The sequence below is a fragment of the Gymnoscopelus braueri genome (genome assembly GCF_963280865.1).
Source record: "Gymnoscopelus braueri genome assembly, chromosome: 8".
NCBI lineage: Eukaryota > Metazoa > Chordata > Actinopteri > Myctophiformes > Myctophidae > Gymnoscopelus > Gymnoscopelus braueri.
This window is the reverse complement of record NC_137609.1, coordinates 19,561,548-19,587,004: the sequence shown is the minus strand read 5'-3', so window position 1 is coordinate 19,587,004 and position 25,457 is coordinate 19,561,548. Positions and strand designations below refer to the sequence as shown.

General features: G+C 42.2%; 1 protein-coding gene across 1 annotated transcript; it reads right to left on the bottom strand.

Annotated features, from left to right (window-relative positions):
• Nucleotides 1–1,302: 1,302 nt before the first annotated feature.
• robo4 (roundabout, axon guidance receptor, homolog 4) lies at nt 1,303–25,225 on the bottom strand. The gene is made up of 19 exons (XM_080434833.1): nt 24,971–25,225; nt 22,483–22,815; nt 17,966–18,123; nt 17,590–17,710; nt 17,231–17,369; nt 16,064–16,191; nt 15,441–15,556; nt 15,004–15,235; nt 14,721–14,842; nt 14,340–14,520; nt 13,662–13,862; nt 12,992–13,034; nt 11,235–11,350; nt 10,783–11,109; nt 10,353–10,448; nt 9,479–9,629; nt 7,942–8,172; nt 6,950–7,296; nt 1,303–2,441 (listed from the first exon to the last, which is right to left on the bottom strand). Exons 1-19 carry the CDS (start codon nt 25,068–25,070, stop codon nt 2,257–2,259), a joined length of 3,327 nt encoding a protein of 1,108 aa, XP_080290959.1. The 5' UTR covers nt 25,071–25,225; the 3' UTR covers nt 1,303–2,256.
• Between the last annotated feature and the right edge of the window lie 232 nt (nt 25,226–25,457).

Here is a 25,457-nt window from a genome sequence, read left to right as displayed (position 1 = left end):
ATCCCCAGTGGAGGAAGCTGCTAGAAGTACACTGTTTGCCAGTAATTCTAGTAGTTTAATATTAGCTTATAAATAGAAATTGTAAATATATAGCATTCAAAACCAGATATATTTGCAATGCTGTGGAAGCCTCTATACTGTAAAAGGTTAAATTAAATGTATATTAATGATATCTGTTTATAGGGAGTTAAGGTGAGTTTACCAGTGTGGACTTCTTCCACTCCTGGACATCACACAACTGCTCAACTGGGGGTGGCGCAGATTTAGCTGTTCAAACCACTTTTAACAACACTTGCCATATTAGAACTTAAAGGGATATTTCACTTTCAAAAAAACGTTGGGTCATTTTATCGTCTACACGAGTGAGCCCCCCCAGACCGTTTTTAAGTTGCTTGATTCAGTATTTAGATATTTGATATTCATTTTATCAGACATGCCCCTTCCTATACAAACCCATTAGATTCATCAACAAAAAAAATATATATATTTTTTTTTTCATTTTCCAAAACAAATATTACAAATAAATGAAAAAAGTAGTCGAAAAAACACGGCCCCCTCACGTATAAGGAGGGCGGGGTGAGTCACCAGAACCAAGGACGGGTGTTTTTGATGAATCTAACATGTTAAAAATTGAGTTTGAAGTTATAATGGGTTTGTACAGGAAGGGGGCGTGTCTGATAAAATGAATATCAAATATCTAAATACTGAATCAAGCAACTTAAAAACAGTCTGGGGGGCTCACAAAAGCCTGAGTAGACGATAAAATGACTCAACGTTTTTTTGAAAGTGAAATATCCCTTTAAGTATTGTTTTTTTTCCCACATTATTTGAATATCCAGAATTTAAAATGCTGTTGCCCTGCCTTTAAAGTAAGATTTGCCCAACTTTTACTGGTATGTTTATCAAACATTAAAAAACAGAGTATATAATATACAGAAATGCAGACAAAGCAATACAATAATAGACTGTAGAAATAAAAAGAGAGCATGTGAGTAATCTTTAAATAATGTTTCATTATGTGGCATATTTACACTGACTGATCAATAAAATATACACATTTGCCATGATAATAATCTCTATTTGGTTGGACAGCAGCCCATGTAAAATATTCAACATGTTACGTGTGTGTTTCAAGCTGATGCTCATGTGTACTCATAGAGGCTACTAGAGTAAAGTATTTAATAAAATAAATTAAAAAAAATTCCAAATGACTTCTCACAGCCTTGAGTCTTTATAGCTTCCCCACCTCCCACAGGAACTGTCGTTATTCTCTTCTCTAAGAAGAGAAGACGAGGATGCACAGAGAACAGGCACAGTGAAGGATGTTAACACATCGGGTGCCAAACACGGTCTGAACCGTGTTTGCGCAGAGTAGCGGTCCGGTGCCGAACACGGTCCAGACCGTGAAATATGTCTTTTTGTTTTTTTCGTTTTTCTCCACACGGGCGGGGCTAGAGCAGCTCTGGGAGTACCCATTGTGATCCTGAGAAGGATAGGCCAGATAGATCACCGGAAAAACAAAAACATGGCCGCCATCCACTTCCTGTCTATTTCCTTCTTTAAAACACCTATATCTCCGAATCTGTTTCCGGTGGGGAAAACCGGTCATGCGCGATGCGCGATCCCCCCCCATTGTAACTCGCGAGTGAAATGTTATCGTTCCAGGTTGTAGCCAGGGTCATCGCGCAACATGAATGGATGTTTTTTTTTACATGGATTTGCTCCTCGTGGAGTCTAGAGCTTTAAACAGCAAAGCGCAGTCAATGGGGAGAATGCTGGCACCCAACGTAAGTTGTTATGAAAAAATGCTGGCACCCAATGTGTTAAATAGTAGGTGGTAGTATTGCTCTGAGGTAAAGAGGCTTAGTCTTATTGCAGCAAATGTAGAACAACACCAGGTTTCATATCTGCAGAGCAGGTGTCACACAAACACTGAGGATTTGGTTCCAGTTGTATCGCAAGCTTAGTAATATAGCTGTATGTCTGCACCACTGGGACATATTTGTGAACCTCCCTTTGTTATATGAGTGACAAAATAAATGCCACCAGTCTTTAAATCACTAATGCCTAATCACTAATACCTAATTTATACAGCTGTGTCCCGTGCTGACAATAGCAGGTCTACAAGCTCACAACACGCTGCGATTGTAGATCTGCCATATTCTGTGCTGGACACAGTCATACGATGGTCAACACTTTTAAGTGTCACGGTTGTTCCAGTCTCCTCATGTTGCGGACCCTGTCCTGCCTTAGTCCCTAGGTGTCAAAGGGGGTGGTGTTGCGTGTTCCGTGGTAATGGGCTCTGTACTGGGCCTCCATCTCCTCAACCCAGGCCATGTTCCAGTCCCACGCTGGCATGGGGTCCAGTTCGCCGACTGACTCACCTTCTCCACGGAATGGAGGGAACAGAGCACTGAGGGGCGATGCCGGTGGAGAAAAGTCTACAACAGAGGGCAAGATGTAGGAAAGAAAACAAATCAACCGATAGAACTGTACATTTAACCCTGTATACTTCGTTGACCGGTGTCCCTCAGGTCTATACTTGTTTCCCAAATTTTTCCCCTTTACCCCTTAATCTCTTCACCAAATATAGCTATATCTACAAGCTCACTTCCTGTGACTGACCAGCTCGTGGTCTTGTGGTTAGCGTGTCCCCCCTGAGATTGGTAGGTCGGAGTTCAATTCCCCGGACGGGTTATACTAAAGACTATAAAATGGGACCCAATACCTCCGTGCTTGGCACGTGGCATCAGGGGTTGGATTGGGGTAAGTCACTGCAAAATACTAGCGTCATGTCCAGGTGTTGTACTTGTACATCATGGTTGGAGGATATTCTTGTACATCAAGCCACCTCATACTACAGAAAAAGGATAATGGGCTCCTGCCCTATGGGCCACATGGCTCAGAAAGTGTTCGTTCCTAAAGCTACAGTACTTACTTTAGAAGCTCACTTCTATTTTTGCCAAATGTTTGCCAATTTCTGCTGAATGTTTACCTATGTTGACATGCGCAGAATAGGGATGCTAGGATGAGGATTAAAAAAAGAAACAAGAGGTCTAATAACGGTGTGGCTTCCCTGTGGATCTCTGACATGTTCATATTGATTACATCAGATTTGCCCAAATATAGAGGGTCTGCAGGATGGTAATGAATAAACAAAACGTGAAAAATATTCACTGTTCTGTTTAAAGGTAGCAAAAACTGATATACTGTAATGTACTAAAATATAAGCTCTCTGTTCCTGCCCTTTCCTTTGTCTCAACATCCAAACTGCACTGCTGTGTCTTTGCAAACAGAGGGCATTGAACGGCACTTTGAAAAGAACAAATAGCCAAATACAATTAAGTTAAATGCAGCCAGTACTGAGAGTGACTGATGAGGTGACAGTGCAGCAACAATGCCTTGTCTCCAGTTCATTTTGTTGAATGGTCTAAGCAATAGCTTGGTACCACCTCAGATCATTTGGAATGGAATTGCCAATTGTACCAAGTACATGTACACTGAATAATAAACTGTCTGAACTCAACTGTGCAAATTCATCCAGTGTATGCATTGGAAAAAATAAGTGTGTGCTTGTGAGGGGCAAATGTCCCAACAAGTATGTAGTTGTATTAGTAGTAGTAGTATAATGAGAAATATATAATTTCTTGTAGATTTTCCTGGTCGAGAAATTGTTGTTTTTATGGTTAAAAAAGTATTTTTGGAGTAACTGTACAGTAGGTTTATAATTAGGAAAAGGTTTAGGGCGGAGTTAGAATTAGACTTGTAGAGGTTAGGTTTAGGGGTTAGGGTTGGAGTTATGTATGATTTATACTTAGTCACATGGCCAAAAATGGCAAAACAAAATTAAGCAAAATACTGCCAATGCTAAATTATTGATGTCCTCACAAGTATAATGATACAAATGTGTGATTGGGTAAGTTTAGCAAATACAGTATATAAATTACAGAGAAATGCATGACTGACGTAAAACCATAAAACCGTAACTGTGTTTATCTTATACAGTATTTTACTGGCAGATTTCATACCAGTGGGTGCATACTACATAGTGTATCACAGTGTTTATCAACCCTGGCAAACGTCCCAATTTTGGGCCGGGGCTACTGCTGAGGTGTGCCGCGCCGTTTGAAGAAGGTGTGAACCCAGCCTCTCGAGAACAATAGCGGCGATCGTCCGTCAATCGATACGGCCATCATCCGTTTCACACACAGCCACGCCCGAGTCCATTCAGTGTAGCGACCATCACCCATAGGAATGCAAATATGTTGTCCTACCTGGTAGATACTGTATAAAAAGGGCACAGGGTAGCCTACATGCTTTGGCACTCAGTATTACTAAGTGGGTCGGAACGGGTCGATACGGCGGACCTGGACGTCATACCTGCTAAGAGGGGCTGTCCTGTCCCAAAAGCCCATGTTATAACCTGCCATGATGAATGTCCAACAATAAAACACTATATGTTAGTTTTCTTATAAAGTGCTTCTAAATCACTCCAGTGTGTTTGTGTCAACGTAATTCGTGTAGTTTGTGATTAATTACTCCTCCACGGAGAGAATCTCTTCCAACTTCAAGCCGTGGTGCCGTCGAAAACCGGAAAACTCGCCCCAAAACACGATCGCCCCCGCCCCCCATTTATTTTCGCGGACCAGCGGTTCTTGTATTCCTGTATTTGTTTTACTGAGGATAAGGTTAGAAATAAGTTTACGGTTAGCCATATTATTAGTTTTACTGAGGTTACGTTTAGGAATAAGGTTAGGTTTAGGCATAGTTTAATGAGGTTACGTTTAGGAGTACCAGGTGAATATCACCGGATTTCCCCGGGGGTGACTGTTTTGGGGCGAGAGTTTTGGTGTTCGTCTGTAGTGGGCAACAGCGCATGCGTCCGCAATAATGCTATCAGGATCAGATTATTAGATATTATTATCAGATATTAGAAGTATATTGGGTACCAAATATACTTACCAAAGAAGTTTTACTCTGGGAAGGTTTTCAGACTCCTCCATTCATTGCACTGACCCAAGTTTATATATTTGTAGGCCAAATATTTATATATTTGTAATGGTCAAGGTTTCTGCCCAATAATATCTATCTCTCTCTCTCTGTGTGTGTGTGTGTGTGTGTGTGTGTGTGTGTGTGTGTGTGTGTGTGTGTGTGTATACACACACACATATTATGTGTGTATGTATATATGTCACAGGGAAAATGGCATTCCAGGGAAATTGACAGGGGAGCGCTTGTTTTATAGGCACGGGGCGGTGCTGCAAGGCGGGGCTTTGATGCGAGGACGACGACCACAACAACAACATACTAACCAGGAAGCTACGCTAGGGGAACGCTGAAAATAAAATGGATAATATGAGAGAAATACTCAAGTAAAGTACGAATACCTCAAAATTGTACTTGAGTAAATCTACTTTGTTACTTTGCACCACTAGTACAAGCCTCAGTGGCGCACTTCGATAATCATTGGACTCCCCACCCACTACCACTGGGAGCCGGGGTTTGACTCCAGCTTGGGACATTACTTTTTCAAACAACCGCGGACTACTTTTTTTTCGCTGATAAAGTATAGTTTTGGACCATGACGGAAGGCGCTCCGACTTAGCAGACCTTGAGGCCGAGGAGTCGCGCCCGAGCGCCTCCAGGCGCGAGTGCCCGCGACGACCGGCCGATGGTCTGCTAGTCGACTTAAGCGCCGTCCGAGTTATGTACCGATAGGCACAGAATCGTAAATGATGTTGTGTGGGGACTGCGTTTGCCCCAAGTGCCACTCACTGCACTAACATAGCCCGCCAGGCCCGCCCCCTGGAGTGTGTGTGTGTGTGTGTGTGTGTGTGTGTGTGTGTGTGTGTGTGTGTGTGTGTGTGTGTGTGTGTGTGTGTGTGTGTGTGTGTGTGTGTGTGTGTGTGTGTGTGTATATACACACGCGCGCGCGTGTGTGCATGCGTGTGTGCGTGCTGGTTTGTGCATGCGTGCGTGTGTGGTGTGGGGCTCATGTCTGGCTTGCATTGCCCTCTAGCGTTGATTCTACAGAATTGCATGAGGGGCATGAAAACAAGCGTACCCCTTTCAATTTCCCTGGAATGCCATTTTCCCTGTAACACATATATATATATATATACCTTATATCTAGGTGTGCCCTGGGATATTTTCGCTATGCCAGGTGTGCCTTGGCACAAAAAAGGTTGATAAACACTGGTGTATCAGGAATTAATTTCCAGAGTGCCCCATCTAGTGGACAGAGGTAATAAACACTTTGGCTCAACAGAGTTTGAGTTTTGGTTTTATGGTGTGACTCTAGGCTAGCTGTCCATAGGAGGGTCTATCTGTTTGTAGGGGAGCAGTACCTCCACATAATTGTTCTTCACATAATGCCTATATCTTCTGAAATATTTAACTTCAATGTATATAATGGAAGTCAGTGGGTGTCGGATCAGGCTGAAACCTTGCCCAAATTTGGCCACATGACCAAGAACCAAGAACCACATGCCGTTATTAGACCCTGTCTTGTATCTCGTTATCTGTAAACAACTTTTTATAAACAAAGTTATTTCAAACATCATCATGGTCCCATGGGTTCATACGTATTTTCAAATTTATTTTATAATTTCTTCAAATAAGTTATTTGCTTAACAGTTTAGACCAAGAGTTTGACTGCATTTGAAAATCTTGGACGATGTTGGGTAGTAGAGAATAGGTTTTTGACCAGCGAACATGTAGCCCAAAAATGGCGGGGCGATGACTAATTACTGTATGTTCTCATTCTTCACTACAAATATGAGATGACAAATACGTCATGGGATCTGCAGCTCCCAACATTTCATAATATACTGGAATGACAAACATCAATACCTGGAAATTACTCAAATCAAACCTCAACGTTTTCAAGAGCTGCACAGAAGGTTGTTTGCTTACTGTGGTGAGCTAGAGGGATTTCCTTCAGTCTTACCTGAGAGAGAGGCTCCACTCATGGACTCCGCTGCCACAGCCAGGACGCGGGCAAAATTGGCATCGTTCATGTAGGAGCTGTCAGCTGAGCTTATGAGGCTGGTGCGGGCGCTGGCCATGTCACCCTCCATGACCGAACCCCAGCTGTTCCACAGTGAACCCTCCCATTCGCTGTAGCAGGAGGAAGGCGTGCTCTGGAGGCGGGCCCGTCGTGACACGGTAGGTACGGCCTCCTGTTCGTCAGCAGCAGTATCATCCTCCAGCTGATCAGATGGGTGGGGACCACAGATGTAGCCCATAGTGGGGGAGAAGGGACATGACATGGAGGGAGGCTGCTGTTTCAGGGCACTGAGGGGACAGAGTGTGACAGGATGGGCATTAAATACTGTATAGGTTATAAATGGAAAAACCTGTGCTTGTTTACATGAGTTACTGTAGTACAGTGGTTCCCAAACAGTTTGCCATAGGTGTGCTGTGAGATTTTGTGACAACCACACATTATTATTGCATGTTTCTTTTTATTTTAATAACTAAATCAGTTATTTGTATGCAAATCATATATCCTAAGAAAGAGGAAAAAGAACGTAACCACTTTCAACCTGGCATCTCTATTTTGGGCATGTCATTATCGGCTCCCCCAAATTTGGAAATAGTGATATGAATGCATAGCCTGGAATCCAAACTGATTCGCTACGTTCGTCATTTTCTCATTTCACTACTCAGTCTGGCCATGGTCTTTGTGCACGGAGATAGGAGGCTTACCACACTGTGAAGCAAAGTGAAGTGAGGGGAAAAAAAGCTGAACGTAGCAATCAGTCTGGATTACAGGCTAATGAATACAGGGGTGCCGTGAGATTTTTACTTGCCCATTAGTGTGCCTTGGGCACAAAAAGTTTGAAAACCAGTGAGTTATTAGTATATATGGAAATATATGACTGAATGCGTAGCCTCTCTGCCAGTCAGATTCCAGTCTGGCCTCCGTGTTGACCTTACCCACGCCTCTCATTCATGGGGCTGAGCTCGAGGTACTGGGTAACTTCCTGTGATGTCATCGATGCCCCTTGCTCCCTGTCCAGTGACATGCGGTAAGCGGCAGTGGAAAGGTGGCTGTAGGAGGGACAACCGATGGTGCTGGGGGATTCGAGGGAGCTACGGTGGCCTGAAGCAGGACATACCGAGCGAACAGACCCCATGTCCACGGTTAGCTTGGTAGACCGGCTGGAGCTGAGAGGGATGCAGGAGATTTGGACACATTATGACTTTATCTCAATTATTCAAAGGTAGTATGTGGTTTTCTAATGGTAGCCAGAGAGGCTGAGATTTTTTGTTTGGGACCAAGTGTAGGACAAACCGACCAACTGAGATCACCATAGGAGCCATATGTCAACTCATTGCAGCCATAGGAGCTAAAAAATGCCAATGAATCTTGTCTGTGAACTTTTAAGCATAGATATACTTGACTTAACTCTGTACTTTGAAGGATCATACCGGTGACCATGTCATTGTCTATTCACACAGCTTAGCATACTGTATATCATACAATGCATAGATTGTTCTCCTGTTAATGGCTTTACTTGTAGATTTCACGTTTGTAAATGTGTATTTTCTTCAGATTCGGTTAAATCAGCTCCACACACTCGGGGAGAGCGTCTGTCTGGACAATACATTACAGTATATCTTCTCTCAGCTGTTCGTTCTTTGTAGCTATACAGTTTATATTATTCTTTAACAAAGATATTGTATAGTGAAGATGAATACATTAAATATATAAACTAAATTAAACTACCGTAAATAAGTAGACTACAACAATATACTCAATAAAATACCATTAGAGGGGGAAATTTACTCATATCCAGTAACAGGAGTACTGTAATTGTAATTATTTACGCAGATTAATGAAAACCAACGTTTCGGCAGTTAACTGCCTTCTTCAGGGTATGAACCTAGCTTGTTATGACACACGACAGGATTTAGCTCACCTTCCCCTTCTAGTTGTACAAGTCAAGGCTGCCTCGTGTGTTCCTGTTTTTTTAATCTGATTGTCTTTTTGGGATCTGAGGGACTCAGATCCACTTTCCTGTTAGTGTTATCTCTTTTCCTCACATCCTACAACCTTTGCCTCCCTGCACAAGCAGAGCAGACATAAAGGAGAGAGCTTTGGTTGGGTTCATCTCCCGACCTGCACTCCATGAGAGAGGATACAAGTAATGTGGGGAAAGCCCCCTGCATGAATCCTTGGCCTTGAGACTCAGCCTCGGAACGTGTTTGATTTTATTGAAGCGTTATGAGCATTTTTAATGTTCCCTTCTTGAAGGAAACGGGTGGCTCAATTTTATAGAGGCTGTGCCAGATGGATCAGTCAACAGGATTTTGATGAACCGCTTTAAAAAGGACAGGACAACACGAACAATGCACATAGTTATGGCGGAAAGAGGAGTGTGTGTGTGTGTGTGTGTGTGTGTGTGTGTGTGTGTGTGCGTAAAATCCATCTTCCATAATTCTGAGCTGTGTATATCTGCACGTTTCTCACCCTTCTTCTTCGGAGGTGAGGCTGTGCGTGTCTGTGGTGTCGTCTATGGGTATCGGTGGTGGGGTGGGCAGCATGTCAACATAGTGGAGCGAAGTGGAGTAATGAAGGATGCGGGGAGAGCCAGCTAGCTTAGCACACTCTGAGCGTCCACCTGGGTCCACAGGCACACGGTGCACAACGTTAATAACGAGCAGTCTCATACAACGTCAGCAGCACCCAACACCTATTTCCTCAGAGCCCCAATTAAATAGTTAATAATGGAACCCACAATGCCAGCCAGTCATGAAGTGTGCACTTTTTAAAACCTTATGCTAGTTACCATCTAACATGAATGGAATTCTTTGCCTTTCTCTCTCTCACACACACAAGTTTTCCATTTATTTTGTTTCTTGATGAATAATGCTATACCTTTGATGTCATTGAGTTGTATTCTTAAGTAATGTTGTATTTTCCCCCTGTAAATGCCATGGGGATGAAATTGATTAGATTCCTTGATGACCTTGATCATGAGCACCTGGGTTGGCCTAGAGCCCTAGAAACATGTCAGTCTGTGGTTCATAGGGCACCGATGATGGTCGCATGACCGACACGTTTGCTGCACTTTACACTGAGCACTTTAATTGAAAAATAAAAGGGGGAATATATTTTCTTTGGCTCTGTCTAATGAGTCTTCCTTAATATGTTTTGTGGAGTACGAGTCTTTCCACCCCTTTTCCCATATGTTTTTGAGACTACCGCACCAGCAATCAAACCTGAACTAAGGACAAAGAAAGGCGCAATAGTTTACCCTGGACTTTTCTCTCACACACCAACATATTCATGCACACAGTGGATCAGTAGGTGAGTAGAGTGCACTGACAGTAGGTGAACCGACCTGGAGGCAGATGACCGAGTCTCTGTTTGTAGGCATTAGACACGTATGTGTGGTTCCTGGTTGGCACCAAAGGCACGCTGTTGACTGCATGCAATTCTAGGGGAGAGAGAAGAGTTAAGTGTTATCCTATGGTAAATGGACTGCATTTATACAGTGCCTTTCTATTTTTTCTGACCCTTCAAAGTGCTTTAAATCGCATCCTACTGAAAATACTCATCACATGGTTCAACACCATCTCATGCATTCACATTTAATTAACATGTAATACATTCCTTCAAGTCAGCCTTTCGGTTACTCTTATCACTAAGCCACCTACCATTTAGAGTTGCTAAATCAGTAACAAAACTGACAGTGAGTAGATATGGGAAGAGAAAGGAGATGAGTAACAGCCGGTACCCCTTGACATAGACTGTCATCTGCAGTTATTCACCTTGCTTGTTGTGGTTCTTCTCCCATGACTCTCTTAGTACACCCATCTTGGGCTGGGAGCGAAGAGCTTGTTTCCAGGGCAGTGCCTCATGGCAGCCAGAGGCAGGGGTTTGGGAAACTGGTTGGGAAGATATACGGATGGTTTCAGTGCCATGCTGCTGGGAAACGTTGTGGGGCATCTTTGTGCGACGGCCAGGGCTGTTAAAGGTCTTGAGACCATTCCCTGTCAAGTCCACATAAAAGGTACCATAGACACCACAGCTGTCAGGCACCATGGGGACAGTTGAGTCTGCGCAGCTGGGGCCCTTCTTGGCTGTGACAGGCAGACCTGCGAAATATGGAAAGAAATGGTGTAGACTGGCTATAAGACAAATAGGTTACTAGTCCTTAGAGATTTTATTTATATATAAAAAAATATATATATATATATTTTTTTCTCCCTCCTGTACTCACTAGCACTTCTGCTGCTTGGACTTTGCTGAGTTTGCGCCCACAGACCTTGGTACTTCTCATTAGAATAGGCTGGTCTCCATGCTCCAGACATCCATGGGGAGTCTGGTGTTGCCATCCTGTGGGGAATAGCAGGCTATGTCACTTGAAGTAAAATATCAAAATGCGTGGTCACAGCATCCTGTGACATTTTAAACTGAAGGATGTCTTCGGCAGGTCCAGTACTTGACTCATTGCAAAGCCTGAAACATACTCCACCTAATTACATGAACATACTCAACGTGAGCTCTCATGCACCGGTGGAGGTAATAAACCCACGTACGGTTATATTTGTTACTATAACCACTGCTATTATGAAAGATGGAGCAGAAGAGAACACAAATCCAAGAAGACTGCTTAATTCTGTTGTTGCCTGCTGTAGGAAACCTAATTGCTCACGTCACATTATGATTTCTGGTGACACATTCCAGAATGCAACATGTGAAATCAATCTTGCGTAGCTTGAGGCGTCCGCGTTTACATACTTAACATTGCAAAGAAGGGTGAGATCACATGGAATCCATGTTTTCAAGGCAGTCAGATTTTGAATGACATTGTTCTCACCTGTTCCACCAAGATAAAGGAGGAAATGTTCCATGTTTCAGATTAATCGAACCAAATAGGAGTGAGCGCAACCTAAGATTACATTCAAAATAAACTACAGTTACATTACATTGTGTTCATGGAAAATAAAAACAAACTAATGGATAGCCCATTAGGGAGTTATATTTCTGGTCATTTAGCTTTTTGTTGAATGAATAAAACAGTTGTGTAGTAATGCATCAAAGTACCGTGCTTTAAAGGTCACACAAAAGAGGTGGTATACATTGTCCATTTTAGTCTCATTGGCATCTTCCCAGTGCTCTGGTAGATGTAACTACTAATGTTTTGGTATATATGCATAAGACTCAAACTAGTCTGAACTCCCAAATGGAAAAGAAGAGAACCCACATTTCTTTACATTAACTCATTGGCCGCCATTATCGCATTAACGCGATCTAATAAATAGCGCGCTTGGCCGCCAGGATCGCATTAATGCGATCTAACGTCTTTATTGATCTTTATGCTCTGATCACGCTATTCTGTTATGAATCAGGCTAAGTTTCGGGTTCCACTTACTTCAACCACCACTGCATCCGGTTCCATGACTTGGGTTCCGTTTTCGGTTTTACATTTTTCCCCCCAGTCATTTTCGACCATAATAGGGAAACAAACGGTTTTTCACACGCTATGAAAAGCGATCGGAGACCTCCCCTCCTATAATCTATGGTCTGGGTGACGAACAGTCATCCCCGATGTGTATCACAAAGTAATTTTCGCCGATAACAGATTCTGAGACATTTCACTTCCGGTTCATGTGTTTCACTGTGTGAGTGGGTCTGGGAGGGGGCGAGTGTGATCGAGAGGCGATCAAGCTTGGTATGTGCTGCTCTCTGGTGGTGGAACGATCAAAACGATTCAAGTGTCAAGGTAGACTTTCTAGATGTGAATTAAATAACAAAATAACGAAACAAAAAAACACGAAAATCGCTGGCAAGGGCTGCTATGAACGAGGTTTTAACTCTGGCAGTCAATGAGTTAATAATACAATTTTGGCAGTACTGCTAAAATAAATGTCAAATGTTACTTAACATTTGAATTTTATTTGAAACATCAGGCCAGTTTAACCAATGACTTTTCTTATAACTATACCACACCCTTAACTGTATGTGCTTGTTTACCTGTGTTTTATGATGAGGTCTTCACTGGCTAGTTTGTGTAAACCTGAGAAGACGAGCACAGAGAGGGTGTTAATTTAACTCTTGAGTGTACAGTACTTAAAGGTAGGGTAAGTGATTTTCTTTGGTTAAAATAAGTGTTAAATAGCTCTATATTCTGATAGTACTCATTGTTATAGAGTGTTTGTTCAGTAAAAGGAGTCTCCATGTCTCTCCAGCTCTTTATAAAACAGAAAATGCATTTTCGTTTCAGTTTCATTTCCAATTTTATCCAATTAGAATAGAGAACTCAATCAGAATATAGATTAAACAAGTGAAATTGGAAGTGATGACACTAAGAAATGAGCAGGCAAAATTGGAACTGGAACACTATAAAAATAAGCTTAAAAATTGGTACTTTCTCCTGATTGGCTGAGATTTTGACACCTACCGGAAAATGTATTTTCTGTTTATTACAGAGCTGGAGAGACGGGGAGACTCCTGTTACTGAACAAACACTCTATAGCAATGATTACTGTCAGAATATAGTGCTTTAACCTTTTAACAAAATACTTTCTGTTTTAACCAAAAAATATCACTTACCTTTAATGTAACCAAATACATTTGTAATCAGTTTACAAAATAAACACTTTTCTGTGCAGAGTTGAAGGTAAGCTGCCTCCTCCTTTTGTACCTTTAGCTTTCCTCCTGCTGCCTGTTCCCATGTGGCCTGGCCTTGTGTGCCGTCGGTAGAAGCAGATAGCTGCGGCCATCAAGACGCACCACAGGAGGGCAGCAACACTGCCAATGAACACTGGATCGCTGAGCAAGGCTAGGACCGGGGAATCGTCTCCACCATGGTTGTCTGACTGAGCAGAGCCACCTTTCACAGGATCTGAGAGCGAAGGAGGTAGGTGTGAAAGACAGAATAGGAGGAAGTAATAGGATTCAGAAAAACGCTTCGGGATTAGAGTCAGTATACGTTTCTGTTTGTTTAGTGAATATATATTTTAACCTATCTGTACTTTATATCCGTGAGACCACAGGTCTTTCTGTTGAGACATTTAGATCCTGTGGTCGGTTAGGACACTGGTTGAAAAATTGTTTTGCAAGAAGCACAAAGCGCAATATATCCTTTGCCCAAACTCTTTCTGTTTTGGCTCAACCAATAGAAAGTTAGTTGGTGCTCGATGACCCGGGTTCAAATCCCAGTTAGGTAATAAATCTTACAGATTGCAGCTTTAAAGAATATTTTCGAGATCAATGAGGGTTGAAGGACATGCAGCACAGGTCCAACACAGGCTTCGTTTAAATATTTTATGATGGATTGGCTATTTATAATTCAACAGAGTCAAAGTGGCAGGTTCCTCACCTATGATGAATCCACGCGGTTTACTCTTTGCCCCTGTTCCTGCTCCGTTGGCAGCCGCCACAGTGACCCAGTACTGTTTTCCTGGGGTCAGGGTGAAGATGTCCAGACTGTGTCGGCCACTATCCAATGTCCAGTTCTGGTACTGCTGCTGCCCCGCTGACTCCACCACACCGCACCACACCTGGACAGAGAGACAGTCAAACATGCACATATGATGATCCAATGAAATTCAAGGAGGAAGGATCGAGTAGGCTTGCAATTCTAAACATGAAAATGTTTGAAAACATGAAAAATGTTTCTATGTGGATTACAAGCTTTCACTTGGATCCAACAGCGAAAGAAAGAACACGTGTATTCTGTACTGTCGGTGTAGCTCTGTACCTGGTAACCCTGTATGATACCATTGTGAGCTTCATGGGGGGGAGGCTCCCAACTCAGATGGACAGTATTATTTTGCTCAGGGTTTATCATTATGGAGACTGCCAGCGGTGATGCACTGGGCACTGTGGGAAGATGTCACACATATCACCTTAGGATGCAAAGTGTGAAGTAATAATATGTATGTTTGGAGAAGTAGAATGACTGGGATGGGTCTCGGGGATCTCAAATGTCACGGATTGCTTTTCCACGTGCACTCTCAACCAAACACTGAAACATTTCTCACCTATCTCAGGCACTCTCAGATGCCTCGTGTTGCTCTCCCTGCCGTACAGGCTGCTGCCGTAGGGACGGACTTTGAACTCATACTTGTAGCCTCTCTTCAAGGGGCCAACCTGGGCCTGATAATAAGGCAGCGTCACTCTCTTTGCTGCCCAGTCAGAGCTGGCAGGCAGTAGAGAGCGGTAGAGGACCTCAAAACCATTGAGGTAGTGGGGCTCGGCTGGGAGGGACTGCAGCTGTGTAGAGAGAGAGCACATGATGACTATCAGAAGAATTACAAACAGCTGTAATAAATGTGCACTTTGTGCAAAAGCTGCTTAAATCTTTTTTTTAAATTAACAAAATACTCTGAGACAAGTTACAAAGACCGGAGGCATCAACGTCTTAATCACATAGATGCCATACTGTTCCAAATAAGCACAGTAAGCATTGTCCCATTACCTTCCACTGTACTTGGGACATGTTGGATGCAGGGGCCATGATAGTGACATTTTCCAGTTCCACCCGCAGGGCAGACAGCTCTCTGTGAAGATCTTTCAGTTTGGTGTTGGCGGCCTCTGGCAACACAATAGACTTGTTCAGTTGTTTTAGAAAGGACAAATAACCACAAGGTTAACTACTTGAACATCATAAACTGTCATCCTGGCCAATTTTATTTTCTATTCATACATTTTCAAATTTTAGTTTTGTGAAGTGGATGCTTCATTCCAAGCTTTTCATGTTTTGTGAGGCTCAATTTGCTTAATTGCATAATATGTATATACGGTGAAAATAGAATTAGCATTGACAGAGTGCATTACTTTAAGAGCTGGGTATTATGGGTGTGTAAAGGTTTTCTATTGCTCCCGGACCTTGCTGATTGGGTAAGTAGTTTTATAGTTTTGAATGAATGAGGAGCCAGAAACAGGTGGCATTACTGTATTTTTGAAACAGCTGACATCACACACTATTCAGGGACATTTTGTCCACCAATGTGCATCCTGGGCAGTGTTTTGGTTGGCTCTGGTAAGTGGCAACCTTAGCTTACCTTCCAGTGACTACATCCAAGAAACAGCAGTGCTTACCTTCAACCACTAGCTGTGCACTGGCGGTGACTACACCCACGTCATTAACAGCAGTACATGTGTACATCCCAGCATCCTGGGCTGTCACATAGTGGATTTGGAGACTCTGATCTGGGTTCACCAGATACCTGCACATAGAGATAAATTAACCGATGATAACAAATCACAGACCCCAGAACATTTTCACCATCTCAAGATATACTAGAGTTACAATCTGGGACTCATTTTAATGACTAAAATGTTATTTAATCCAATCTGTATGTTAATACAATATAACTAGCACATCTGCAGTGGTTGGAGGTGGTCTCCCTACTATTCTACTAGGAAATGTAGACCCTGTTGTTGACAATGTCAAGTTATTAGAAGCAGATGGTACACCAGATTTGACCGTTCTTTTATTGTAGTGCGGACATTGTTGCAATTACCTCTCTCCATCGGGAGAAGGAGACAACATACAATAGAACTTGCAAATCAAAACTTTTACTGGTTTGATTTATGACTCTAGAAAATAACATCAATGTCTCCACATTTATTGTCTTAAAATAACTGGATAAAATTATCAACACTGGATAAAACTGACTCTAATCTCGCATGGATTTCACCTCATGATGATGACCAACTAAAGTAGGAATTCACATTGCTTACCACAAAGGTTTCTACCAATGTCCTTGTTACATGAATAAGCAGTAAGCACAGTATTTCATTACTGGACATTCATGAGATATAAATGGAACTATATGAGGTTTAGTGTGAAGTTGAACTGAACTGCATTTCTTGTACATTTTTTTTCTTCACTCTTCATACCAGTAACCTGTAAGCTGATTGTATGACATTCTGTATAGTAGTGTGTATATCTGTCTGTCTCTTATATGTCATCATGATTTGTGTGCATGGGGATCTCATCTTAAACAAGCTTAGTGCTTAATGAGTCTCCCAGTTTAGTAGACCTTGTATTGTGAATTTTGTACTTCCATGTACTGATGTTCTCATGTCTTACTAAATAAAGTGCATCAATCAATCAATCAACTGAACTCTTGTTTTTCCTTGCTACAGTTACCAAATACTTGCTTAGGGGGAACATGTTGGATCTCCGCTGTAAGGTGTCTTGAGACAACTTGTTACATAAAATAAAGTTGAAATGAAAAACAAATGTATGGTTTGTAGTACCTGCCATTGGGTAATGGTCCCTGCTCTCTACTCCAAACCACAGAAGGTGGCGGGTCCCCTTTGGCTTTGCAGTAGAATTGGGCCGACTCCCCAGTCCGTACTGACATGTTCATTGGTTTCAACATCAATGCAGGCTTAGCTAGAGGAGGAGGTAAACATAATTTAGTTCTGACACTTGTGGGTGGTAACTGCCGTTATAGTTTGTACCACTTTATGCTTGTCGAATATTTAGTATTATTGACATGCTGAAAGTACTTGCACTTGATTGTTAGGACCATTGTTTAGGACTGTAAGGTTAGGGTACCTGTTTAGATTAGCATTTGGACATAGATAAAACAAAGACACACAGTGTTCCTCACCCAGCACAGACAGCCGAGCAGCCCTGCTCTCTCTCACTCCTACAGTGTTGGTAGCCACACAGACATATTCCCCTGAGTTGTATCTCTCTGCAGGGGCTATGATCAGCTTTCCAGTCAGCTCCTGGAAGACAAGGAGAGGATGGGATACACTGCTCTTTTCGGAAAGCACAATGTTGTGCGATGGTGTATAAATTGAGCTTAAAACGTATTCAATGTTGATGTCTGTTATTTGTACCCCCTCCGTGTTAATGTAACACAGAGTGTACAAATGTCAACAAATGAACCTGTGAGGGTTACTCATTAGTTTTACTGTATGTAGTAGTACACCACACGTAACACAATAGGATATAACTTCAGGGCAGGCTCAGGGTCTTACAGTGTAGTGGTGGTCAGTGCTGTTGATAGGAAGTCCATCCTTCCTCCAGGTGACATTAGGTTCAGGGTGTCCCACTGGGGGGCCACAGTTCATGACGGCTACCTCTCCCACCGCAACCACCACATCACTGGGTTGCACCTTGAATTCGTCGCGTAACACTTTATTGTGGAGAAGAAGGGTTGGTCACACAATTTAGTTGCAGTATTGGCAATATTGTGCACTCATGCAATGATTATATATTTACTCATGTGGCCATTCTATACCATGGAAGGCTGGGGGAACCCAGCTCCCAGAATTATTCTTATCTCCGACAGCCCAGGAAGCGGATATTCACTCCTGTCTGTCCATGTGCCTATCTGTGTGCCTGTCTGTGTACAGTATCTGTAAGTGGTTAATCTCACAAACCGCTATGGCTTTCCCCAGCTAACTGCACACCTCCCTGTCTCACAATTTTCATAGATTTTCCATAGTCTTAACCTTTTCTTTGTGTTTTTTTCCTAATAAAGTTCCTAATGAAGGTACTTAGAAAAGCGCTATATCAATTTTAGATATTATTATTAGACCTCTGAGTAGGCCAAGGAAGACAATTCTTTTCGAATCGACCTCATGATGGCGCTATATCAGGCCGCTTCGCATTTTGCCCTATAACTCTTGGTTGTACAATCAAACATATTACCCCTGGATTCCTAGGATGACACTCCCCATATAGGCCTCCCCATATAACACTCACATACATGTTGAATTATCTCATAAATATTTATCATTCAGATTTTTTTACTTTCAATTGGCTATAATTGCCTTCCAATGTTTGTGGGAGGGGCCTATCCTATATTGCCTAGAGCAGGGGTCTTCAACGTTTTCAGGCCAAGGACCCCCCAGCTGAGAGACAGATGAAGCAGGGACCCCCTCTATATCGTGTAAAATTGTGTTTCAGATTCAACATTTTTTGTTTACGTGGTCTGCTCTTTTTCCCCCCTACACCTATACCACTTTGCCAAAAATAGCCGATCTACAAGCTCACAACGCCTCGCAGCGCGAGGCGTTGTGAGCTTGTAGATCGGCTATTTTTGGCCAAAGTTCTCCTCAGAAAAGGGATTCTAGGGTTCAAGTGGTTAAAGGTTTAATGACATTCACTTTTACACCACATTCAAAGTCTTTGTCCTGGTCCTTCAAAAGTGTACAAAAAGTTTTAAGTGAAAATTCCATTCCAGTGATCCATGGCAGGTGTTTTTCTCTCACATTTCTAAAGCCTTTTCAACTGCAATGAAAAAAGAAATCTTTGCCTGCGGGTGTCGCTGGTGAGGGATTTTGCCTGTCAATCATCGCCTCTGCTCCGCCCCCCCCAAAGGAAAGGATAGGGGAGGGGAGGGGCGAGGAGGAGAGTGGGCGGGATTATTCGACAGTGACCTCACTGTCGAAGGGCCAAGCTCAGATTACTTTTCAGCCTAATTATTCAGAAAACCCCAGACCACAGAAAATCCACTGAATGTTTTAAGTTCAGGTTTTTTGGGTGTAATTGAGGTCATAAAACCCCAAATAAAACATTGAAAATAAAAAAAGTGAAAATGAATGTCATGATACCTTTAAGGTAAAAATAAAAGTCCTATCACACAAAGATTTGGCGGACCCCCTGTAGTAACTCTGAGGACCCCCTAGGGGTCCCGGACCCCCTGTTGAAGACCCCTGGCCTAGAGAGGGTGGGTGGGTCAACCGCAGTCATCACAAATAACATTGTTGCTCCGATCCACACCAAACTTGGCACAAACACTGTTCAAGGTTCTGCCATAACAATAGTCACACAAGGGGCCCCAAGGGGCCACAGACACTTTGTTTCTCCAATCTGCACCAAACGTGGCACAAACACTGTTCAGGGGTCTGGCATGAGAATTGTCACACAAACAAAACTAAATTGCACACATATGAGGCACTACAGCAATGTTACAGCAAAAAACAGCAATGTTACAGCAGAAAATCTAGTTAGACAAAAATGCTGAAAAAAGCGATATCCCTTAAACCCATCCCTTAAAGCCACAAATAGCAGTTACATCATGTTTTTTTTCCCACCAAATTTGAGACAATTACGTCAAACAGGGTTTCGATATTCCATACTGTGTTTGCCTGTCATTGCCTTCATAAATTAGTGGGAGGTGCGCATGTTTCTTACAAAAAATGCCAAATATCATGAAAGCAATCCAATCAACCCCCCATTGGAATCAGATGTTGAGGGGCCTCTAGAGTGCACCTCTTAAACCACTTTCGGTTCAGCCCATAGGGGCAGGACAAATTTGGAAAGTTGAAACATATACGCTCCAGCCCTCATCCCCCCAAGCTTCCTCACTTCCTGGCAGCTGCAACCCACCACTATTACACAGCCCTGTCTAGGCCTGGTGGAGATACGTATAGGCTCCACAGGGCCCCCTTTTATAATAGCTTTTTGTTTTGTAACTGATGTCTATCAAAAGCTTGATGCATGTCAAAAGCAGCAATTTATCAAAATAGTCCAACAAACCAACAGACCAGTTAGCCTTGCAATCAAATGTATCTTCACCATCTGTAAACTAGATGCTACTGCTGTTCAACACATGGAATGTAAAGTGGTGAACACACATTGACTTTTAATTACAAGTTTCAAAGGCTTTAAAGCCCTTTATCTCATTGATTGCAGACAACTCTCTAATGCGTACACACTATTCGATACTGGCATTCCATCTATATCCTGGGAACAGTATTTAGCATGGAGCATTTTCTTTTGCTTTATTATCTCTTTTTGTGTTGCAGTCTAAGGAAAGGACTCCGTTGTTCTGGTGTGTTTCCATGCTAGTCTTATCCATTGAAGCTGGTGTCTGCATGGACCCAAGAAAGAGTAGCAGCATTTGAAGCACCTCAAGGGGATTCCGATAAGTAAACAGTGAGGGTCTGAGGTCAATCACCAGCATTGTTTGACCCCCTCCTCTCAAACAAACATCGACATTGGACCCCTGTCTCTTTCACCATAAATACATGTGTGTGTGTGTGTGTGTGTGTGTGTGTGTGTGTGTGTGTGTGTGTGTGTGTGTGTGTGTGTGTGTGTGTGTGTGTGTGTGTGTGTGTGTGTGTGTGTGTGTCATGTGGTGCCCACATTGCCCTCATCTTCTCTCTGAAGAGATAAGAAGGATTATAGAACTTTCCTGTTGGTGTGGGGGTTGGAGGATTTTCAGGGGATCTGAGCCACAGAAGGGAATTGTAGATGTCTACCTGAGACAGACTGCAACATCCAGTACTTAAAGGGATACTTCACTCTCGGGCCGGGGACACATTTAAAAAAAATATTAAAAATAAATGAAAAACGTTATGGAAAATTCATGGCCCCCTCACGACACGCAGTGTCCTACTAATGTGTGAGGGGGCCATGAATTTTCCATAACTTTTTTCATTTATTTTTAATATTTTTTTTAAATGTGTCCCCGGCCCGAGAGTGAAGTATCCCTTTAAGTTAGTGGTTCATTGATTATATTGGTGTACCGGTATCTGTGTACAGTTTGTGTGTTTAGCAAATTTCACTATTTGTCTTTCCCATAGACAAGTACAGATGCTGTGAATATAGCATACTCTAGTCTATTTATGCCTGGTTAAACCTGTGGATTTTGCCTAAGTGAACTATGTGGATTTACCTTTCCTTGTTGCACAAACTGGTCTAGTGAACTGTCTGCACCTTAAGAATACTGCACCTGCTGCTACTTCTGCCTCATGGCGGCATATTTTATGTACACACCTGCACAATGGCTGAACAATGCCTGTCACCAGGCTGGCCTGACACAGTGGAACACTTTCCTTGACAGACGTTTTTTCCATGTTGGATTACCTCCCTTCGTGTGAATTTGTTCCCCTTTCCTTTCCTACTTTCCTCTGTGGATCTATGTAGATTTGACCTGTGAAGTTTTGTCTTATGCGGAGTACCTTCCTATGTGGAACTGCCGATGAATTGCTACTTATTGCGCCTTATGTCTAACCTAGTGTAACCTGTTGCATTTTTATGCTATGAGTATACAATATTGATTTTTTCTTTGATTTTTCTTTTGACATGCTCCTTTTCAGTTTTTCTCCTTGCTCTCCCTCTCTCTGACCTCCCCCTTTTTTCTATCCTGAAAGCTATGAATGATGGAGCTTGCTCAAAAAGGAATTTCACCTACTACTTTACACCTGTAAACCTGTCAAATGTATTGATTGATTCTGATTCTGCATATGATGCTAGTGTTCTAAACACCATACATGTTACTACTGTACATACAGTATGTTATTTATCTGTATGTGTATATATCTTTTCATTATGTGACTCGTTTCTATCCTGTGTTTTTCTTTTCTCTCCAGCTCTTGTTCTATCTCTATCCTCTCCCTTCTCACAAAAACTACAAAAATAATGGAGCGTGCATGAAAGAAGGACTTTCACCCACTTCTTTACACCTGTTAAACTGTGATGTGACAATGAAGATGATTCTGATACTCCACAATAATCCCTCAGCCAGTTGCACAAGTCTTACCTGCAATATACAATGATGCGTTGCGACTGGTGGCTTTGCCCGCACTGTTCCTCGCCACACATGTATACACGCCTTCATTTGACTGGCCCCTCCTTCCTCCATCCACACTCAGGAAGAAAATGCTTCCTTCTGATAAAGCGATCGCCGTCGATGGCGATTGGCTGTCTCTCCTGTCCATGTCCACGGGTTGGCCGTTGCGTAGCCACTCAATGGTGGGCTCAGGGTTTCCCTCTGCCCGGCAGGACAGTCTGGCAGGATAGCCTACTTTCACCACCACATCAGAGGGATGGTGGATAATGCGTGGTGGAACCTCCTCTGCACGTACCTTAGAACCTGAAGAGGGGATATGGTTATCGAGTTTAACATGTATCTAGTATGGATGTTTGATAACAGGGGAGGCGACTGTACAGGCATGCATGGTTATGCTGCATAATAAGGTTAGAGATGGAGCCAAAGCAACTGAACGTCAGTCCCCATCAAAACCAAGCAGGCTGCATCTGGAACCATGCATCTGGAACCATGTGGTTTTGTTTTCAAGTAAAAGGCTGTAGTTAACTCTTTTTTTTTTATGTGGGGAAGCACCACACCCAAACAGCAGCCCCCTAGAAGTAGGTAGCACCATCCCTGCTTTCATTAAAGTAGCTTTTTCAGAACGGCAACAAACAGCATTCAGTGCTGCTACCAACAAACAACGTCTATTTGCAGCCAACAGAGTTGGAATGCTATTGTTTGAATAGATGACCACATTCAAGGAAACGGGGGGGACTGAGATCAACTTCCTGCACAGGACAGGAAACTTGAGCAAGTCTCAGTCATCCCCAACAAAAGCGAGTGGAACTCCCTCATCAACACCGTATCCGGAACAGAACAAAAGATCCCATTTATACAGGAATTCCACTAAAAGTGACTTTTAGGCTGTCATTATGAGAAAAGGACCCACTATTTACTAGTGTCCTCATTCTTGGGGACAGTGCTATTACTCACATTCATGTTCCTATATTATACAGGTAGACCTACGCCCATTTCCCACAAATTCAATATGACAATATAATGTATGATAAAATAGTGGTCCAAATATCTTTTCATCAAAGTAACTTGAAATAAGCCTGCAAAGAAAAGTATACCGATACCATTTATTTTTGTTTCAGAAATGCGACTGTAGCCTATTTTAAATGAATCCCTGTATAAAATGCCTAAAGATTGATGCAGTCATCTGTTTAATCTGTATGTATGTGTAAACTGACTAGTATGTGTGGCCCAGGAGTGGAAATCAAAATAGAATTGTGGTTTCTTATTATCTTTGTAAAGTCATCATTCAATGACCTCTTGGTCGGCCTGCCATTATAGGACAAGACTGTTGACAGCATCCTCATTTATTAGGGCAATCACTACACAGTCAACTGTGACATTTTTAATGTTCAGTAAAACACACATATGTTAACAAACTATGCAACTGAGAGAGTAAAGTGGTGGTGAGATTTACAATTTAGCCTATCTATTGACTAATTATCACTTTCTGGGACCTGCTTTTCCACCCCAAGTATCCACTTGCAAATGGAGCTGAACTATCCAAAAGTGACAAAGTCTGAGATTTGTGCAGGACAGGTGAATTTTTCAATCACCTTTTCAAGATGTAGGGCAAGTGAACAACCTTACCCAATCTTATGGGAATCTTATGGAAGTCTTATTAAGACTTTACAGTGGTGTAAAGTAACCAAGTACTCAAGTGCTGTACTTAAGTACAATATTATATTTCCACTACATCTCACAGGCAAACATTGTAGCCTACTTTTTTTTACTCCACTACAAATATTTGAAAACTTTAGTTACTAGTTACTTTGTAGATTTTGATTATTATTACAAAACATACATTAACCACTTCAGCCCTATTTAAACTTTGGCTATATGGAAATTTCACAACGAGTCGCATTGCTTGTAGATCTACTATTTTCAAAGGATTTGAAAATGTATACATTTTATGCATTTGAAAACTTGTGAAATAGCACCTTCTGCATAATGATGAATAATTTTACTTTTGATACTTTAAGTATACTGATGCCAATATTGTTTTACTTTTACTCAGTTTGAATACCAAACTTGTACTTTTACCCAACAGACTATTTCTACAATAGGGTATTGATATTTGTGTACTTAAGTACAAAATGTGAATACTTTTTCCACCACTGACTTTAACCAAACTTAACAGGGATGCGCCGTCAGCTTTATATGCACTTCATAACATGGTGTCAAAGCAACAGCTAATAAGTCGCAAGTCTTGCCGCAAAAAAAGATTCCAAGTAGCCTATTTTTCTTGAAACACCACAAAAAAAAACCCATATGACAAAACTGTTGCGTAGCCTATTTTATCAGGAGTTTAAAAAAAGAGGAGAGCCATATGCGCTATCCAGGCTGAAAGGACATGTCCTAAAATGAAAATGTGTTGTAAAAATAGGATAGGCTACAAATAAATTAATAAACGCACACTTACCTCCTGGGCTTCCAATGATACTCCATAACGCCACCATTCTAATCAAAACGCAGCTGGTCATTTTAAGTAGGCTGATGGTCGGTAATAACGCGCGGTGCATTTACGCAGTCGGTGACATACGGACCAAATTCAAACCGTTTGGAAACTTTAAGCTAACACCAGAGTCACATCATTGTAACGTTCTTTAAAACTTTAAGCTGCTACACCAGAGTCACATCATTGTAAAGTTACAACCTCGCTGGAATGAATTCCAGGCTGTCTAAACGTAAGGAACAGACGGTGCGTCAGAACTCAGTTCGCATGTTGTGACCAACAGCTGCACCTCTGAGGATGCTGCAGTGTGTGATGTGAAGTTGGCTTGACGTTGGACAGTCAAGTAAGTGGCTGAGCTTTCTGGAAGGTGGAAGGAAGCCCGACACCTTCAATAAATATAGCCTTAACGGTGCTCAAGTATTACTATTAAGTGCCATTTTGGGTTTGAAACAAA